Raw genomic sequence first — 20,504 nt, 5'->3', positions numbered from 1 at the left:
AGATATGTATAAATGACATAATGAGCCTCATATGATCACTAAAACATACTTAAGTGAAAGGTACAAAGCAAATAAGCAAGTCCAGCTTCTCGTAAATATTATGTGACGAAGTACACTTTCAAAGTGCTGCGTAGCAATGCTAACCGATAATTCGATGGAACTGTAATTGCCGATCCGTATAATCCAAGACCTAAAGTTATGGCAAAAAATAACTTTCTTAGCCTCATCGAATTCTATCAACCGATTCCAAGATAGTTGCAAAACTGAGACGCCACAGCAGCTATCGATCTCTTGTAGTGGAGTAATTTCCACAGTAGACCCATGAATTGCCCCAAAAAAGTGGCCCTGGTTTAACCTTGAATAGCACAAATTCCATAGAAGCTACTCTACAAATGCCACCTGGCCACGGCAAAGGCCAAAGCAACTTTCTGTATGTGCTCCATGCACCAGTGAAACATAATAGATTATGTAGAACCCCATATTCTTTGTTAAGGTACAGTGTCGGTACTTACGCCATACCACGAAGTCTGACAAAAACTGTTCCAAAATTCGCTTGGACCCAATTGGATGCTAATCAGACCATGACTGATCACCTATAACACTATCATATATGCTATATATTTCCATCGTACAACTAACTTCGTCAATTGTCATATCATATCATGTCCTCAGAAGATCCCAATGACACCATACCCTGCCCATTGTACAGCTACCCTCTTCTCTCATCCAACCATAACCATACATGTACACGGTTCGGCTCGGCCATTCTTTCCTGTCAAGCGGTATCGGTCTGCGTATACTGCGCGCCACAGTTTTTTGCAGCTGAAAAATGCGCAGAAAAATGGCCAAAAAGTGTGGCCCCGATTTTGCAGTTGTGTAAAGGGGATAGAAACGGCCACCATTATGGCAAGGTAGGGCATGTAATGGAAGGTGGAACTACCTGTAGTGGTTATACGAGTCGGCTGAAGCATAGGACCCGTTGATTTTCCCCATATGATTAGCTCACGTGCCATGACAATTCCATTGTAATTTAATTTTTGCAATTTACTATATAAACCAGGCAGTTCCTTTTCAGCAAGTAGCCATTGTGATTTCTAGTCATCCAGTATACCAATTCAAACAATACTGACTTCGACAATGTCCACCGCCCCAAAGGAAAAAAAGCAGATCGCCTTGTTCGCCTTCGAAATGGCTTGCAGTGGGTTGCAATCTCCAGGTTTATGGAAGCACCCAAAGGATAAGTCTAGAAACTACAACACCATCGAGTACTGGACTTACTTGGCCCAATTGTTAGAAAAGGGTAAATTCAACGGTATCTTTATTGCCGATGTTTTGGGAGGATACGACGTCTACAACGGTCCTCGTAACCTTACCGGAGCCGCCATCTCTGGTGCTCAATGGCCTGTCAATGAACCAAGTGCCGTCGTTTCTGCTATGGCTGCTGTCACCAAGAAGCTTTCTTTTGGTGTTACTTTCAGTACCATCAGTGAGGCTCCTTACCATCTCGCTAGAAGATTGGCCACTTTGGACCACTTGACCAACGGTAGAATCGGTTGGAACGTTGTTTCTGGATACTTAGACAGTGCCTCCAGAAACTTGTTGAATGGAACTCCATTACTTGCACACGATGAGAGATACGTCCACGCCGAAGAATATATCAAGGTCATTTACGAGTTGTTCCTTTCTTCTTGGGCTGATGATGCTGTCGAGCTTAAGAACGGTGTCTTCACCAACCCAGACAAGATCAGAGAGATCAATTTCGAAGGTAAGTACTTCAAGGTTCCAGGTCCACAAATCACTGAGCCATCTCCACAAAGAATGCCAGTTGTTTTACAAGCTGGTACTTCCAAGCTGGGTAAGGAATTTGCAGCCAAGAATGCTGAAGCCGTTTTCATCACTACCTTCAGCCCTGAAAGTTTAGGTGCCCAAATCAAGGACATCAAGAGAATTGCCAAGGACAACTACGGTAGACCAGAGGGATCTATCAAGTTCTTGCAATTGATCACACCAGTCATTGCCGAGACCCACGAAGAGGCTGTCGAGAAGTACAAGGAGTTGCAAAGCTACGGAGACCTTGAAGGTGCCCAATCTTTGTTCAGTGGATGGACTGGTATTGACATTGGTCAATTCGGTAAGGATGAGGAATTAAGAGATGTTGGTTCCAACGCCGTCAGGGGATTTATTGACCTTTGGACCAAGACCTCTCCAGGTGAGCCAGCTGATGTTAAGAAGACTAGAGAATATGTTGCTAAGCAAATTACCGTTGGTGGCTTAGGACCAGTCTTCTTTGGTACCGCCAAAGAGGTTGCTAATGAAATTGAAAGATGGGTTGACATAAGTGGAGTTGACGGGTTCAACATCACTTACGCCATCAGTCCTGGTACTTTCGAGGATGTCGTCGAGAAGTTAATTCCTGAATTACAATCTAGAGGATTGGTATGGGAAGACTATCCAGAGAAGGAGAGAGTCACTTTCAGAGAGTCATTGTTCGGAACTGAGGGTGAAGAGCCAGAGTTCTTACACAAGACCCACCCTGCTCACGATTTGAGATGGAGAGCTGGTGTCTCAAAGGAGGACTTTGAGAAGCATGTAGCTGAGGTCAGAGCCAGAGTTAGTGAGATTGAGAAAAAGAGTCATGAAAAGGAGCACATTGTCGAGGGAAGACAAGGAGCTTAAATTTGTAGAAGACTTATTCCGAATTTAGTAACTCTTCTTAATGTATATAAAACACATACAATTATGAATACACACAGACATGTATGATATGAAAAGAACGTTCTGTACAATGTAGCCATCAATTCCGCTGTACATTGTACATATCTTGAGATACATATCGCTACTGTAGGCAATTCCGTAAGAAGCATGTATATCCTAATTAGGGTAACAGTAAATTGCAAATCAAACGGTTTGGTTACAAGACTATAATTGAGCAGTAACTCCGAAATAAAGTTAAACTTAAAATTAAACTTAACCTATGCGAAATTACGATCAGCCGAGAAATGACATGGGAAGAAACAACTGTATCCTCGGTAAAGCCAGGATAATCTAAACACATTCTGCATTTATGGAATGGCGAATAGCCGATTACGTGATTGGGGGTACGTGATTGGGGGTGAGATTAATGTAAAGACAAGGAAACTTTAAATGTCATGGGTCAATAAAGATTGCGAAATCTTCACGGAACGACAAACCACCGAATTACATACGAACATAGAATGCTAAGAGACTACCTTGCGTGGAAGACAATAAATTTGCTCAAGTTGGGTTATGTGTAGGCTGATCCGAAGAACAGAAAACCACCTTTTGGTTGTCCCATTCAATCCTGGACTCTTCCATTCCCTTATGCCCTAAGTCTTACTAATATTCCACAGTAAGACAGTGATGCTGCAGATATTAGGACACTCATGCGATATGAGAATGTTCTCAGACTACATATGGTGAGACGACAAAAATAGTCGTTAAGACTTGAAGCAAGGCGTACCTCTGAAACACGAGTTAAGGGTTAGAGAACATAGGTGAGTGGAGGGAATGCAAGGGTACCTAATATAAGAAACTCTAAAACAGGGGAGGTTATGGAAGGGATTAATTCACGCGGTTACAAGGTACAAGATTGCTCATCCGTTCTCCCATAAAACAAAAAGGTCGGTCTAGGCTTGAGATAGAGGTGGCAGCTGTTAAACTATCAGACAACATCATTCTTCCTAAAGCGTAATACTTGGGCACATGAAATTTCAATTTGAGTGCGTAACGAGAAGCCGAAGTATGCCCATCACGGCATGAATACAGATGTATGTATAGTGAAGCCCCAATGGCTAAAAGTTTAATTTCGGTGCGGGCTACAGACCTTGAAGGGTCTAACTAGGAAGGAAGAATGAGAACCGACATGGTGAACCAGTGGGATCCACCGTAGTTGACATTGAACTTGGCACTACTGTTCTATGTGACCATCTCCATCGAATGGTATCTCTATCCCTCCACCTTTCTAATCACACATTGACGCAATTGCAAATGCTACACTACTTTACGACAAGGCTCACATACGGCTATTCACTGATCGATTGGAAAATAATAATGAGAAAATGTCGTTCACGCAATAGCAAGATAATATTTTAAACACTATGTTAGCCAAAAGAAAATAAATTTTAGTTGGCAAGACAGATCGATTGTGTAGATACTCGTTTAGGGAAAAGTTTATCCCTTATACCCAATTGGAATACATGAATTGAGAACCCTTCGCTAAGTTCAGACACATATATCATATGAAAATTACTGTAGTATTGGCGGTCTAGTGACAGAAATGAGACGAGCAGGCTTAAGCGCAGGGCTTCCGGGGGGTGAAAAATAACTCGAACTGAGGCAGCTACCTGACGACAATCCTAGTGAGCGACGTATTTAGTCCTGATAAGTAACTTGGAATAGCTAATTTAGTAGTGAAAGTGGAGACTCCATTAGGCCCTAAAGACAAAGTAATGTAATTTTCCCACGTAAAAATAACACACCTTCTCTGACGGTTGGGTGTTCCTTCTGCTGCCCCTTCTATGTTACAATAAGTCGAACTTCACGGCAACAATCAAACAAGGTGCACACCATTGCTTGAGAAAATAACCATCAGTTAATGGGGAAGGTCAGGCGGAGCTCGCCGACTTTTTGATTTGGGGCAACTATCAAAAGGTGAATCTGGGACTCGAGGCTGGCATTGGCGTAATGTTGGTCTACTATATACATCTAGGGGATAATGGCAGCTATAGCAAAAGATGCCAGGAGAAAATGTATTGCAACCGCAGGGCGTAAGTTCAAACAGTACAACAAGAACAACGGTGACATTTAACAATAAATCGCACAATACATGCTTGGTAGGCTGATCCGTATCGTCTATTCAGACAGAATTTCACAAACGAAATACGTAAACGGTTTGTTTATTCCATTCGTGTACATTTGTAGATCTCTTTGTCTTTGCTGTTCCCAAGTGCACAGTTTCTACGGCGCTCATAATCGTTTCTGGTGCTTGACCATCCCGATTTTTCAGCCACCGGCCCACAGCAACCTCAAATCTCATCCAGCTCTACGTAGACTGCCCAGAAATTCCAGTCACACCTGTGAATCTCTTGTGGTCCTACACCATCACTGCGATCTACTCCATGTTGTACCCTGGCTACACATTCGCTCACTCTACTCCTCCACCGTCACATCATTATCCCCATTGGGCCCAATGTCGCACGAATAAAGTTTATTTACAGGCGGTGCATTCGTAATTTTTTTTATTTTGCTGTGCATCATTGAAAAGGGAAAAATTCACCATTTTTTTTTTGCCCAGTTCTATTTATACCCCTACCAAATCTAGAACAGGTCGAGCCCATAGTTAACCCAGCCATAGTTAAGCCCATTTTTGCCTACAAGGCCGTGCAAGCACAAAATGAATGCCCAAAATACCAGAATCTAGAAGCCATTATAAATACCAATGCACACCTCGAGTTGCAGACGTCACTTGTTGTGGATCGAATGTATATATAAGGACGCATACACTTGAAAGTTGACAGTTTTTTTGTGTTGCACTATTAGGTGATAGCAAAAGCATTAACCGTAAGGACAAGAATTCACATTCACATGAGAACATTCACTATCCGATTCCCATAACTGCCGCCACGTTACCATAATATATAAAAGTCTCCAGTAGAACCCAGTTCTCATTTGTGACTTTCATCTTCCACGGGCAGCCTATTTTCCATCGATTCCTCTCCCCAATACCAACATCTAACCACGTTAGAAATTCATCCCGTTACATACTACGCGCACCATGTTCTTAATATGTTATACCTGAAGCTCCAAGTAAAATTCTTTCCTAAGTCTTTCAGGAAGCTTTTGTACTTCTCGCTCATATCAGTGACCATAATCGCGATTTACGCATACTTAGCCACATCCGCCATCAAGTACCCTGATGTCGAGCTTCTCAGACAAACTGCGGCTACCAAGACGGAGCTCGACACCATCATCTCAGATGTGCAGCTTATCAAATGTTTTATGCACAGCTGTAAAGCCCCTGAGGGATACACTAAACTTGAACCACCCATCAATTATTATGAGGCGTCTGTAGACTCTTCAGCTACCGGCAAACTCACAACGCCATTATATTTCATCTCCGTCAAGAAACAGCGTATAGATGCTTCCACCAAAATACTCACAGATTTGACGTTTGAAAAGCCAAATGGCGATGACTTTGAAGTCATAGAAATTGACCGTTACAAACTATTCAAGAAATACTGCATCACCAACATATCCAGCCCCATTCCAAAGGATCTCCCATTGGTGCATTCTATCGACGTTCTTTTCGGTTCTAATGACCTTATAGACTCAAGATTGCACCACTATTCGGTTCACTCGAACAAGTTCAGCGAAGATATTCATCCAATCATTTCCTTATTCAAACTCTCTACAAATAAGCACGACTCCTGGCTAAGTGAAGTAATGCTGTTCTCCACATTACAACAGAACCAAGTTGTCACAGCTCCAGACAGCAAGTTCAAGATTTTGCAACTCAGTGACTTGCATTTTGGCCAGAACTTGGGCCGTACATGCGATAGCCAACTGCAGATGTGTTCTTCCGACTTGAAGACCGTTAAATTCATAGAGGAGTCGATAGAGAAGGAAAAACCTAACTTAGTTGTGATCACTGGAGACTTAATAGACTTACACCGCAGTGTAGATTACAAATCGATCATCCTCAAGTCATTGCAACCAATTTTGAAAAGAAACGTAAATTTTGTCTTCACTTTTGGTGACGAAATCGAACCAAATAGGTTCACTAACATAAGAGAGATAAAGAAAACAATAGTAGCATTCTTACAGACATTACCAAACTGCTACAACACCCTAGATCAAGTGGACAACGAATTGCATGGATTAACTAACTACAATTTGAAGGTTATCAAAGATGACAAAGAATTGGCTCTAATCACAATATTGGACTCTGAGGACCACTTCATTGATGAGACTCAGCTGAACTACTTGTACAGAGTGCATTCCGCTTCATCACAAGATCTGCTCTTCAGACTCTTGTTCTTCCACTATCCCATCGGACAGTTTCGTCCTAAAGGAAAGTTCAAAATTATTGGTGGATACAACGAAAAGCATCCCCTTTACACCAAAACTCATGACAAAGTCCATGGGGATATCCTCAATTGTGGTTACCAAGTGGTAAGCGTAGGCCATGAACACGAAAACGATGCTTGCATCTTGAGTGAAGTGGAGAAAGACGGCGTAAGGCAGTCCATATGGCTCTGTTACAGCAGTATCACGGGTGATTCTGGAGTAACCAAGTTAGACGAAAATTACGACCGTAAAGTACGCTTATTTGAGTTGGACTTTGCTGGAAGAAAGCTTTTGAGTTGGAAGAGAAGTGAGAAAAACAAGAAGGGATTCGATTATCAGATGATCTACGAATACAAATAATCATGTACCATAGCATATACGTCAGGCCATGCCACCTATTTATTAATAATATAACATTTTAGGTATTCAAGGTAGTTCGCGGTTACGAGTAGTCATGTAACCAAGTAGTCATTTTCCATGTAGCCATTTGCCAAATGAATGAATTGTAATATCATAAGTATAGCATAATGAAGACACTATTCACTTTGATTCATATGGTAGCGCATTAAAGTAGTTTGTGCAGGATTACAGCGTCTACTAATTTTTTTTTATTTAGCATGAACTCATCGCTATATAGAAGATAACTTTGATATAGTTCATTCAAATAACAATACTTCATCATATATAACCATGGGTAAAGCTAAGAAGACGAGAAAGTTCGGTCTTGTGAAACGTACCCTTAACTCCAAGGATCCTCGTATAACGAAAAACCAGAAAGAAGCACTGAAGAAGAAGTCTGAAGATGACCCAGAATTAACAAGATCAGTTCCTCAAGTGTCATCAGCTTTGTTCTTCAAGTTCAATCAGGCTATCAAGCCACCATACCAAGTTCTTATAGATACTAACTTCATCAACTTTTCCATCCAGAAAAAGGTGGATATTGTGAAAGGTTTAATGGATTGTCTCATGGCCAAGGCCATTCCTATTGTTACGGATTGTGTGATGGCAGAGTTGGAGAAATTGGGACCTAAATACCGTATTGCATTGAAGTTAGCCAAAGACCACAGAATCCAGCGTTTAAGCTGTAGCCACGCAGGAACCTATGCCGATGACTGTATCGTTAACAGAGTGATGCAGCATAAATGTTACATCGTAGCTACTAATGATGCCGACTTAAAGAGAAGAGTCAGAAAGGTTCCTGGTGTTCCATTGATGAGTGTGGGAGGACACGCTTACGTTATTGAAAGATTGCCAGACGTATTCTAATTGCATTTATACATCATTTGTATATACCCATAAATACTTTTGCCTGGCTAGTCGCCAGTGTGTACCATAGAGAAGAAATATAATAAGCAGGTTTCTTGAAAGATTGTAGATTTCTTGCGAATAGCGTCTAATTTATAATTATTATCACTTTAAGAAGCATTGTGCCACAGAGTACCTATATCTCGATTGGCCAGTTGTGTTGTTTCTGAAATATTCAGTATGACAACAGAAGCTGGTTTGTTCGACTTGTTCAGCGAGCCTGAAAAGAGACTGACATTGCAACATAATTCCCAGCAATTAGAGAGCAATAAGGAAAATGAAATCGCCAGTGACCATTTTGTATCTCCTATCAAGCGAAAGCCAATAATTCAGCAATACAAATCTAGTTCAACAGGCAGGTCAACACCAGTGGTAAATTCTTGGAATGATGATCTTGACCATGAATTACTGAAACTTCTTCAAGAGAAACTCAATACTGAAGATAATGAATTGACGCCAATAGATCACACGATTAGAGATCTCAGAGAAGTCTACGAAACAGCAAGTACGAATAACGATGTTCATGCTATTATAAGCAAATTGCAGAAATTACGCCTGCTTTGCACAATTAGCTCTATTCCCATTCCTGGGATAAAGCTTGATTCAAGTGACCCGATGGAAGTCAATTACTTCAAGTTACTATTAGCCTATAACAAACTAGTTAGGGCTCTTACGGAGAAGAACCATCAGCTCAATTTAGTCAATTTCAAGCAGAGCACATTGTTAAGCACCATAATTTTCTCTTTAGAAAGTGGCGCCGTTCAGTCTTCTCTTCCACGTAATGATGATGATATCACGTTTGATTCATCAGAGGGCTTCTAGAAGACAAATTATATATATCATTACATCTTTTTACAAATTCTTTAAATTTATTTGATATTGATATTTAGTATACGTTATATTATATCATTAAAGAATGAAGTTATATATATGAATGAATAACTGAGAATAATGTGCATAAGTTTATATATATAAGATACGTATGATTCAGAAATCCTACAATTGAAGAGTACTTTGAATTGTATTAGTAAACAGGCTATATCACTATAGTAAGCTTAGCAAAAGAAAAAATCAATCTTAGTAAGAAGAAAGAGACATAGTATGATACATAGTATAAGACATAATATTGTCTTGATCTAATATAGTTCTTGTCAGCATATTCTTCCTCTTTTCCTAAAAAACATCTCTCATTTACTCTCCAAGATAAAATCACATTTATAAAGTACTTCTAATATTGGGACATACTAATTAAACTATTCTCCCTCGTACACCCCATTTAACTACCACTTTAACTACGCTCTGTAGAGAAGACGCTCAGAAAAAAGGGCGATTGCAAAAATGCTGCAAATGCTTTTCTTAAGATCTTATAACATAATATCAACATTTGAGTACCATAACTACGATTTTACTTCACTATGTCTTTCGTTTGCCATAGCTGCGGCAGTTTCTCTTTATCTAAGTGCTTAAAATGTGCAATTGGTGATTTTTCTCTATTTTGGAGCGGATTCTGTAAATTTGATTGTGACCAGTCACTTTTCACACGAAACACCAAAAATAAGAATTTGACAAGTTTGGATGTCAGGGACCCACAAGAAGAGGAATTCGGATTCTCCTTAAGCGAATTGACCTTGCTCAGCCGTTCTACAACTAGTACAACTATTGTGACCCATACTCTGCTACTCCGTTCAAATTCTACAATGCTGCAAAGCACGACACAAGAACGAGGCAGGTTTATCCCTGTTTCCAAAGCGCCGAAACCGCCAAGCCCTCCATCTCCTATAATTAACGACTTGAAGGCATATCTTGATTCATATGCCACGGGGACTACTTGCGTCAATCCCAGTGAAAGCAAAATTTCGCATCTGAACAAGAAGTTTCAGTTTAACAGGTCTAAAATGGCAATGACGAAATTACTTGGGAAGAAAACATACAAGTGAAAAACTAAACACCAGAATAATTTGAACTATCCGAGGTATAGAAGGAATAAGATAAGAAGATCAAATCCTTCAACGTGAAGTTCATCAGATTCTAACTATTTTATCGCTACAATGAGAAAGGGAAAAGCAATCAGGACCAATAGAAGACGCAAGTGAATCAATTGTGCACCTAATAATGAGAGATTTACCACTGTATCCCCAATTGGCAGCGGTGTACGTTAATTTCATTAGTTCATTGGAACCATGTGCTTAAGGGATATTGGTGGCCGGGGTGATCACAAAAACCAGGCGTGAGTCAATTGAGTCAACTATTATCAGAGCTGTAACTCGACTAATTTCGAGTAATAAAGCGTTAGTGAACAATAAAAAAATTTAATATCGCAATCGTCATGATAACAAAAATAATAACCTACTGGAACTGCTGCAACACCAGTTACGACAGCATAACCGCAATGCCAGCTAACGAGAAAACGGCAGTACTACAAAGCCCCTCCAGGAACCAATTCTCCCAAGCCTCTTCAGAAACTCCTTCCCGAATGCTTCGATGTCCCGCATCGTACCCCAAATCGTGCTACTCCTTCTCATACATGACACACGAGATAAGAGTTTTATTAATATTACCTGTCGAGGTGCGTTATCTACTACCAATCTATTAGCCTGCTTCCAGCCAACCGCATCAAAAATCCGCACAATTTCGATAAAAACTGCACAAGACATCGCCCGCCGCGCTCGTATATCTCCGTAATCAGGTGCTTGCTGTCACGACAATTAATTACCTACACTGTCTCACCCACTCAATCTCATCTATTTTCTCAATCTCACGCATTGTCACTGACTGTCTGCCACCGTCCAAGAAAAATCCAATCTTCAGATTCCCGGTTGTCGCACACTTAAGGTACAAGAAATTTGCCTCACGGCCATCTATGCAATGCCTCCCTCCATACAAATGCCATGGAAGTATGAGTCCAGAAATTTCTTTTTCCTGTTCCGCACACCACACCAATTTGGGAAAATATCAGGAATTGTGGAGCTACGGATGATGGAGGTATAATTATACCAGAGAATTCTCTGGTGTGCAAGTTTTTTCTATTGCTAGGATTTGATCTACCGGCAGCAGTTTTCGTTTAAAAGAGTTGGATAAAAAATAGAGCCTTCGCTAGTCGAGTTCGTTCCCCGTCACACCACCAGCTACCCCATCAAACCATACCACCATGGCTTACTCCACCGGCAGAGGAGGTGCAGGTAACATCCAAACGTCACAAACCCTCACCTCCAACAACAATCACATATCGCCCATATTATCGCAAACAAATTCCAATGGTTTGACCCCAGCATCTAAGAATACTCTCCCCACGCTCCAGGTGACACAGTCCCGTACTCAGGATAGTGGATCCAGCACTCCTAAGGACCACAAGAAGGTCTACTACTCCACAGGTAGAGGTGGTGCAGGAAATATGAAGTCCTCCGACGAGATTCCCTCACCTAAATTGGTGCCACAAGGCTCCAATACCCCACAACTCCATACATCAAAAGTCTCTACTGGTAGAGGTGGTTACGGAAACATGATCAACAACGATGATCCCGAGTTAACACGTAAGTTACAGGATGTTGACGGTCCATCGGCAAAGGCTGATTTATACGCAGTTGCTTCCAACAAGTCATTCTCCGTTGGAAGAGGCGGCTTCGGCAATGTAGTTTCACATAAATCCAACAGCAGCAAAGGCTCCAACTCGGAGATTCCTAATTTGTACGCCGTAAGTAGTCACGGCGAAAAGTTAAAGAAGGATGCTAAGAAGAAGGGCTTATTCGGAAAGATTAAAGAAATCTTCAATTAAGATCCCCATGTTAGGATGCATCCAACATAGGCCGCATGATAGAGTTATCTTAGAGTTTGTCTTTCCACCGCCATGATTCCACCGTTCACGGTCTCTTCAAGCGAGACGGTGAGTACATCTGAATTCCATAGCAATTATTTCATTGGCTAAACCTCAATATGTATACATTACTCGGTTTACTTTACTTCTGGTTCATTGTTTTGGCTCACTAATACTATCCCAGCATACACGAATATGTTCATGACTGATTTCCTTTTCTCCCCAACATAAGGGTCTTGCTATTTTATATTGAATGTTCATTGCATTTTTACAATTCTATTTATTATATATCATAAATACATCATAATGATCCCATCTAAATATAATATCTAAAAGACTTCTCAGAGTAATTTCACTATAGTCTATTGGCTTATTAAGAAGTCTCTTAACTTATCCAAGGCCTTGAATCTGTGACTAATACTGTTCTTCACTTTCTTGTCCAACTCAGCATAGGTTTGTTGGAAGCCTTCTGGCTCGAATACTGAATCCCAACCAAAGTTGGTTGGTCCTCTGCTTTCTACGATATTTCCCTTGGTGATACCTTGGAACAACTTGACTTCTTTACCTGGGCCCTCGCAGTATCCGAAAGTGCAAATAGCGTTAGCACTCTTATCCTCGAATTTGTATAACATATCAACTAATCCCTGTAAGCCAACTGATTGCACGAACCATTTAATGTATGGACCTGGAAGGTTATTGAATGCATTAAAACCTAAACAAGTGTCCTCAACCAATACTGGGCCACCAAGAATCTCAGCAGCAGACTTGGCCTTATGAATAGTGACCTCATCAATGGTTCCCTGTACCTCGTCGAGATTGATGGATTGGTTCACAATAGTGAACTTCCCAACCTTAGACTCCCCACCTTCAGATTGTGGACCTGAAAGAATGGCAATTACTTCCTTAAGTTTATTGGCATTTCCTGTGACAAAAGTTATCGTAGACATGGCTCTTATTTGAATATGTGGTCAGCGAAGAAAAAGAAGTGGTTAAAAGGTTATTCTTTTCTATATCTTTCAGAATTCTTTGATTTTGAGGCTCACTGTGATAGTGAAAAATGACTAATACGGGGTGTCGAGAAAGTTTATGTACATGTATTGCCAGCGGTAGGAATTTGAGTAGGGAAGAGTTGTGAATAGGTGTCTATAGAGCTACAACTGCAGAATCTTTCATCATTGTGATTCTGTACCTTTAGAACTATGATTTTTATTTGTTGTAAATATGTACAGATATTATGACTACTAGTTGATTAACTAGCAGAAGTATTTACGATCTTTCGACGATTTATAAAACCAAAGGAGGACCTGTAGTGAGTAAAGCGCAGTATGGAGAATCACAGACCGCTTCAAAGGTGTTTATTTGTAAATTCAAGAGTTGTTAACAAGATGACCTCATGGGCTGATTCATTGAGATATGATCCTCTCAAATAGTTGCATTCATTCTCTTTCCAAAAACACCATAAGTAAAGCAAGCTAGATTACAACTTACCTAATCTCTTCTTCAAAGATCTTTGCTCTCTTCTTCTCTTTCTCAACTTGTGCTTCTTCATCTTCAATCTTCTCTTTCTTAAAACAGAATCCATGTATATGGTGTTGTCTTGATCAGTGTCAAGAGCATTTTCTGGCTCGATTATTTCAAACTGAGTTCTGACAGGACTTATTTCAGGTATATTATGGCCGATAATGCTATTATTTATGGATGCTACGGATGCTAGTATGCTTTGTGGCTGTTGACTTGTAAGTCTTGAGAATGCAAATGAGTTGGAGAAAGTAGGTCTCACAACAGAAGACAAGTGTCTGGCTGATCCCATCTTTAGGAAAGCTCTAAATATGATTGAAGGCCTAAACATTATCTTACCTCAATCTTCTATAATAAGAAAGCGAAACTTACTACAAACTATTGCCGTCTCTAATTCTTCTCTACTTCCATTTCAAAGCTTCTATTTGTCCACTCAAACGATTTTTTTCAGAAGTCGATTTTTCACTTTTTCTCTGTGCAAAAATGGACCACGTGACTTTCTTTAAAGGTGTTCTATGATATGGTGTACGTCTCTCTATTAGTATTCTCTATGTATGTCTATAGTATTTATACAGTTATGATAATTCCAAGTTGATTTCGATATTCATCACTATGGGGTCGGATGAGTCCACGATGACTCCGTTAATTCCACTCAATCCATTGCTGGAGCTGACATTCCCTGCTATGCGACTCTCCCAATTAGAGACATCGTATTTTAGCCCATAACTAGAAAGCATTATTGTAGAATTTCCTAAAGGAAGCAAACCACAGACGGGAACTTTGCGTGCATGATGAAAGCTGGATTTTGCTGGGTACGAAATGTAGTTTTTTCCCTTTTTGAGCAAGAATATGAGATCATCTTTGGTTAAGAAGAATAGTTGCAAATGGCTGTGGGAACTGTTGAGCTGGTATAACTGACTAATAGAATGGATAGTTTGGTCAAATCTACCGCCTATTCCACTGAGAATGTAGATCTTAATATCTGATTGTTCACTTGGAACTATCTTAATAGTGTCTAAGTATACATCGATACCATTATTGTTGTTGATTTCTCCTTCTCGCAAATGTTTCCTCAGTGTATCACTATGGAAGTGTAACTGAATTGTAGACATAGCTTTCATGAAATCCGTGGAATATTGAGACGTCTGCTCAATAACTCGAGTTCCCCTGATTTCATAATACAGACGAACATCATCTCTTAAAGAATCAAAGTCTCCAACAATGTAGTTGGGAATATACTGTTCTCGAAGAGCTGTAGAACTCTCATTTGTCTTATCCTGAAAGTAGTCAAAAAGCTGGTTCGCTCCACCATCAGCACAGATATGTATGTTAGTCCTTTTCCAAAGTGCTCTTAGGTTTAATCCATGAAGGGATTGGTTGAGGATCATTAAAGCAGTACGCTCCTCAACATTGTCATCTATCTTCAAGAATTCAAATGGTTGAATATGCGTGTGTGGTTCAGTCGGTGGTTCCACTTCCATGTCGTCTGGACGCTCGACCACTTCTGACTGAAGTTTTTCCTGTTTCAGCATGTTTAGTTGTAGCAAACTATGAAAATTTCAATTTAGGTCTATATGAATAATGTCACCTTTATAGGAGCAGCAAACTTGATCGATTCTTAATTGGCTCCAGTGAAGTAAATCTGGATACGTAAGTAAACCAATTGACCAATTACCTCCTAAAATTCAATTTGCTATTGATCTGTTATTTCAGATAGTTGCTTTCCGTAGTATCAATTGATATTTCAATATTGAAATCTATCAATTAAATATACTATAAAACGGCTTATTGGCACAACCAGAGTCCTCAAAATCTTCTCAATATAATAAAAACACTTCAAAAATACTCAAGACCTTTATTCTAGACCTTCAATCCCTATTTTCACGAGAACTACCACTAAAGAACACCATCAACTGATAACCATCTTACTGGAAGCTCTCTCAAAATTTCCGATCTATCCGCCATAGTTAAGGATTGCCAAATACAGCGCTACCAATAGAGCCTTCTTCGTGCGAAAATCGAAAATGTCAAATTCCAAAAGTGGAAGCGTTTTGTTAGTGTTCTTTCTGAAGGGTAAGAGAGTAAGGTATTGTTTAGTCATTAGTGGGACCAATATTTTATGTATTGAAAGTTCTTTACTCCATCCAAGGAACCATAATTATATGGAGTTGGCGTTTTTTCGAAGTTTTTGTCATTGGAAATAGCTTTTGCATCAACCCATTGGATATATCTCTCATAGAACATAAATTATAAGACCCAGGTGATAAGTATAATAAAGTAAAATCTCACAATGAGTACGACAACACCCCAACAAGCAAATGGAACAGGTTCCAATGCAACGAATACAGATGGAGCAAATTCAGCTCAAACTCAAACAAGTGTAGTTCCAAGAGATGTAAGATTGTTGCATTTGATATTTGCTACTCAAGGTATCCAAAATTACCAAGACCATGTTCCATTACAATTGATGGACTTTGCACATAGTAAGTAGAACTGGTATTTGTGATATTAAGAAAGTGATACTAACCATTTTGTTTAAGGATACACGAAATCTGTGTTGAAAGATGCTATTATTTACAGTGACCATGCCAAACCCATGAACACTAACCTCAATACCACTGCCAACTCGACAGTGAATACAGACGATATCAGATTAGCAATAGCAGCACGTACGAATTATCAATTTAAACCCACGCCTCCTAAAGAGTTGTTGTTGGAATTGGCCGAGGAAAGAAACTCCAAGAGTTTGCCGCCAGTGATTCCAAAATGGGGGTTGAACTTACCACCAGAGAAGTATTGTTTGACAGCTAGAGATTGGGATAACATCGACGACGAGCCTGAAGGAGATGAACAAGAGAAGAAAAAGCAGAAGTCGTCATAATGGAGAGCAATTCATCAACCACATGTACATTATCTAGAAATCAAATTGTTTGAATGCATCACTTAAAGTTGGAGGATATGTAGAAAGCTGGGAGCAATAGGGCTTCAATTAGGGGAAGGTTGACCATTTTTATTTTATTTTGCTGGAGGATGGTATTGTCAAAGAATTCAGTCTTTGAAATCAAGGATGTCTATGTTTCATTGCAGTTGTCATCGTCCGTTAGGCGATTCATCGTTATCGGCGATCATACTTGCAACAGACAAACAATGAAATCATCATCTTAACACAACCTAAGTGCAGTTGTGTATTGTTTTAAACTTCTTCACCTAATACTAAGGCCCTTGTATAGATCTTCGTTGCTTTGAAGAATACCGTCAGGAAACAGAGTCTAATAAAAAACATTGAAATTTTCTATAATACAGCATAAACTACTTTGTATATTTTATCTTTTTACAAATACGACATATTCTGTAATAACATACATATTATTCTTCGCTTCCCTTCGAACATGTAGCCCATTACTAACAATATCATACCTACATCGCTGGGAGATAAAAGATCACCTTAGAAGTACTGGAATGCAGCCAGTATTCATGCTTCAAAGGGACACTGTTAAGAACTCACCATATATAACAACTCACCATAGTTAACAACTCACCATAGTTAGCAACTCACCATAGTTAACAAATCACAATAGTTAACAAATCAAAATAGATATTATCCATAACAACCATAGTTAACAACTCTCCATAGTTAACAACCCTCCATAGTTAAGAGCTTTACATACTCATACACCAAATGAAAGATCTCACCCAACGCTACCATATGCTACCACACAAACAACCACCATACATTAAAAGCAGATCTCCTCGTTAACAAGAGACACTACCGCTCCTCACACATCAGATCTCAACCATTCACACCTCAACACACACACACACACACACACACACCTAACAGCAGAGGAGATCTTGAACTGAATTCATACCAAATTAGCCTTTAATCTCTACTCCTCCATTTATATCACTCCAAACTACATTTATCATAAACAACACTCTCCCTTCCTATTCCATTCTCTATCTATTCTCACTCACTCACTCACTCTACTCTCACTACCCTCCCTCTACTCTCTCTCCCTATCAAAACTCCGTCTCCGCCCCACGACATATTTGACACAAAACCACCGCTCCTTTTTGACCCTCCGTTTTGTGTAACACCACTGCCTCCATTATCAACAATAAATAACAGCGTAATAAACTCAACAGATCACGGTGGTTCTTCGTCGTCGTCTAGTCATCGATACAAATTTATCTCAATTGTGCCCCAAAACCCCGCCAATTGCTCCAGAACCACTCCCACAATGTTGCCCCCGACTATGGCGTCCATCCCCGAGGCCAAAGAGGAGTACCTCGGGTCGTCGTTGATTGAAAGAACTGGCCGTTTACACTCATTCGTAGATTTGGGACCGGCTGATTTGTGCAATATCTACAAGCATTCAATCACTTCAAAAAAAGGAACAGAAATCGGAACCTTCTTGTACTTCACCGGTATCGATACATCGAATTCGGCCTCCATAGCGGCTCAATTGCAGGGTCTAGCCACTCTCATGGGATCAAAGTCTCAATATTGGTTTGGTGAAAAGAAACACTGGAAGGTACCACAAATGACCTATTGTACATACAACGCGTTTTCAAAAGTTGATATGAGAGTTACTGTTCACATTCCAGGAAAGTTCGAGTGTTCTGTAGTTAACAGTGATGGAAAATTGATCCACGATAAGATCTCTAATGACGAGTTAGACAAATTGTGGGCTGAGACTTTCATCAGTTCTATTATTAGATCCTTACTCGATTCAGATGATGATGAAAACAATAAGGTCGGAGGATTAGTAGAAGTTCGTAAATTGAATCCTTTCAATGACGGAACCAAAGAGGTGTTGAATTCATTCCTTGAAGGATTTGAAAAATTCTTCTATGAGGGACCAAAATTGGGTTGTGGGGTCGAAATTCCTCAGCCAACCTTAATATCGAACTATTTAGTCGATGGTTTCATAAAATGTGTCCAATTGACTCAATCATACGATAAAGCACTTGAGATCTTAAAAAGATTAGAGGAAAATGAGCCAAGTGTGATTTCTTTGATTGCCCAAGTCTTATTATTGAAAGACGAAGAGATTAAGGCCGTGAATACCATGAACGAAGGTATTTTACGCGACAAACGTGACGCTGACTTGTTATTGTTACAGGCTCAATTTTGCATGGATAAGAAGCGTAACGACTTGGCCTTGGAATTGGCTAAACAGGCAGTCAAACTGTCTCCATCTGATTTCAAGACTTGGTCTATGTTGGTGAAAGTGTATACCAAATTAGGAGACTTTGAGAATGCCTTATTAACATTAAATTCCTGTCCTATGAACTCACATAAGGAGAGGTATACATTGAGAAGAGTCGTGCCATTAAGAGGAGGTAACGAAGATTTGCACTTGCCTTCCCCTGTAGATGTTACGTTGGATGAAGTGACCAACTTGCAAAGCAATGAAGTTGCATATGAGCAAAGGAATTTAGATCCCCAACTAGCCAACTTGCCTGCTGCAAATTTGAAATCCACGTTCGCCAAAGCCTATGACCTCTTGACTGACGTTGTTGTCAAAACTGGGTGGGAAACACTTTTAAAGTACCGTGCCAAGGTCTTTGTTATGGAGGAAGAGTACCGTAAGGATAGAAACAGCACAAGTAATGGTCACGGCAGAAAGAATTCAGCAAACTCTACATTGAATGGAGAATCAACAGCTTTGAACCCCGACACCAGTATCAGCGGAGCAAATAGTGAGGCCGATGCTTCCTCCACAATAGGAATCAAGTCCCCCAAAAAGGATGATGGTTCTTCAGAAGATGGAGAAACACCAGTAGATGCAATTGTTGAATCAGCTCCTGCACCAATTGAGGCGGTTGCTCCACCAGTAGTTGAAGTTACATCGGAGTCGAGCGAGAGATTTGAAGATGAATTTAAGAGGAAAAGATTATGCGAGAGATGGTTGGACAACTTGTTCATGTTATTGTACGAGGATTTGCGTGCCTACACGATGTGGCAAGCTGAATCACTTCACTTTCAAGCCCAACAAATGGAGTATAAAAAGACCACATTAGAATGGGAAATCTTAGGATCAATTGCATACAGATTGAAACATTACAAAGAAGGTTCTGTCGCTTTTGCAAACGCATTGAGTGGTCGTTTCTCAGCAAAATCACAAAGGGAGATGTTGAAGTACTATCAAATGGAAAGATCCAGAATATTGGTAAATTCGGGTTCTTCGGACGTCCAGAACTCGTCTTACACACCTAACTTCACCAAGAAGCTCAACCAATTAAACGAGCGTATCTTAGAAAGCAGTATTAAATTGCTTGTATGGAATCACAGGTGGTACTCTGATTTTTCTCCATCGTTGATAAACGCCTTAAGTGATATCGTGGCAAAGGAAGGTCTTATCAAGATCCAATCGTTAGTGCAGGCATTGTACTCCACCAATGTTACTGGAATTTCCTCGACATCCACAACTGAGACTACAGGAAACCATGGTATAACAGACATGATGGATGACTACTACTCATTTTTCAAGGAATACAACCTCAACGGAACAGATAACTAAGTTATAGTACCATTAATACCGAAAATAACACGGAGTGTTCGTAGCTTCAGATAAAAGATTACGAGAGGACTGATAGAGACCCTCTTCCAGATTTTAATATATATAACTTCGAGTTTCGTACTATGAATTAAGAGTAACTCTTATGAAGATCTGAAGGGCCATCGTAGAGTTACATCACGAAGCCTTCATAAGATCGTTCCATTGTAATATAACATCTCTACACTAAAAGTCCGAGGCCACAATTATCTTTCAACTCT

The 20,504-nt window shown here is 40.0% G+C and overlaps 10 protein-coding genes across 10 annotated transcripts; 7 read left to right on the top strand and 3 right to left on the bottom strand. All coding sequences in view use genetic code 12, as the record gives it.

Moving 5' to 3' along the window:
* Nucleotides 1–1,137: 1,137 nt before the first annotated feature.
* Nucleotides 1,138–2,676, top strand: RJT20DRAFT_95124 (uncharacterized protein; the record flags this gene model as incomplete). The annotated part of the gene is made up of 1 exon (XM_064921564.1): nt 1,138–2,676. One exon carries the CDS (start codon nt 1,138–1,140, stop codon nt 2,674–2,676), a length of 1,539 nt encoding a protein of 512 aa, XP_064775134.1.
* A 2,813-nt stretch (nt 2,677–5,489) lies between these two features.
* RJT20DRAFT_36867 (uncharacterized protein) lies at nt 5,490–7,535 on the top strand. The gene has a single exon (XM_064919865.1). The coding sequence runs from the start codon at nt 5,806–5,808 to the stop codon at nt 7,444–7,446; it is 1,641 nt and encodes a 546-aa protein (XP_064775133.1). The 5' UTR covers nt 5,490–5,805; the 3' UTR covers nt 7,447–7,535.
* A 151-nt stretch (nt 7,536–7,686) lies between these two features.
* On the top strand, nt 7,687–8,477 carry RJT20DRAFT_36864 (rRNA-processing protein). Its single transcript, XM_064919863.1, has one exon. It carries the CDS (start codon nt 7,777–7,779, stop codon nt 8,350–8,352), a length of 576 nt encoding a protein of 191 aa, XP_064775132.1. The 5' UTR covers nt 7,687–7,776; the 3' UTR covers nt 8,353–8,477.
* A 1-nt stretch (nt 8,478) lies between these two features.
* On the top strand, nt 8,479–9,348 carry RJT20DRAFT_36865 (uncharacterized protein). Its single transcript, XM_064919864.1, has one exon. It carries the CDS (start codon nt 8,572–8,574, stop codon nt 9,211–9,213), a length of 642 nt encoding a protein of 213 aa, XP_064775131.1. The 5' UTR covers nt 8,479–8,571; the 3' UTR covers nt 9,214–9,348.
* Nucleotides 9,349–11,046: 1,698 nt separating this feature from the next.
* Nucleotides 11,047–12,454, top strand: RJT20DRAFT_127189 (uncharacterized protein). The gene has a single exon (XM_064916946.1). It carries the CDS (start codon nt 11,540–11,542, stop codon nt 12,161–12,163), a length of 624 nt encoding a protein of 207 aa, XP_064775130.1. The 5' UTR covers nt 11,047–11,539; the 3' UTR covers nt 12,164–12,454.
* HAM1 (nucleoside triphosphate pyrophosphohydrolase) lies at nt 12,455–13,393 on the bottom strand. Its single transcript, XM_064916945.1, has one exon. The coding sequence runs from the start codon at nt 13,147–13,149 to the stop codon at nt 12,565–12,567; it is 585 nt and encodes a 194-aa protein (XP_064775129.1). The 5' UTR covers nt 13,150–13,393; the 3' UTR covers nt 12,455–12,564.
* RJT20DRAFT_127187 (mitochondrial 37S ribosomal protein mS38) lies at nt 13,394–14,117 on the bottom strand. The gene has a single exon (XM_064916944.1). It carries the CDS (start codon nt 14,049–14,051, stop codon nt 13,680–13,682), a length of 372 nt encoding a protein of 123 aa, XP_064775128.1. The 5' UTR covers nt 14,052–14,117; the 3' UTR covers nt 13,394–13,679.
* Nucleotides 14,118–14,242: 125 nt separating this feature from the next.
* Nucleotides 14,243–15,702, bottom strand: RJT20DRAFT_127186 (thiamine diphosphokinase). Its single transcript, XM_064916943.1, has one exon. It carries the CDS (start codon nt 15,250–15,252, stop codon nt 14,296–14,298), a length of 957 nt encoding a protein of 318 aa, XP_064775127.1. The 5' UTR covers nt 15,253–15,702; the 3' UTR covers nt 14,243–14,295.
* Nucleotides 15,703–15,805: 103 nt separating this feature from the next.
* Nucleotides 15,806–17,069, top strand: RJT20DRAFT_127185 (chromatin modification protein). The gene is made up of 2 exons (XM_064916942.1): nt 15,806–16,203; nt 16,261–17,069. Exons 1-2 carry the CDS (start codon nt 16,011–16,013, stop codon nt 16,599–16,601), a joined length of 534 nt encoding a protein of 177 aa, XP_064775126.1. The 5' UTR covers nt 15,806–16,010; the 3' UTR covers nt 16,602–17,069.
* An 892-nt stretch (nt 17,070–17,961) lies between these two features.
* On the top strand, nt 17,962–20,247 carry BUD7 (exomer complex subunit; the record flags this gene model as incomplete). Its single annotated transcript, XM_064921497.1, has 2 exons — nt 17,962–19,480; nt 19,565–20,247. 2 exons carry the CDS (start codon nt 17,962–17,964, stop codon nt 20,245–20,247), a joined length of 2,202 nt encoding a protein of 733 aa, XP_064775125.1.
* Nucleotides 20,248–20,504: the final 257 nt, after the last annotated feature.

This window comes from Scheffersomyces xylosifermentans (genome assembly GCF_036884685.1).
Source record: "Scheffersomyces xylosifermentans strain CBS 12540 chromosome Unknown RJT20scaffold_3, whole genome shotgun sequence".
In the NCBI taxonomy this organism is placed as follows: domain Eukaryota; kingdom Fungi; phylum Ascomycota; class Pichiomycetes; order Serinales; family Debaryomycetaceae; genus Scheffersomyces; species Scheffersomyces xylosifermentans.
This window is presented reverse-complemented; position numbering and strand designations above follow the sequence as displayed.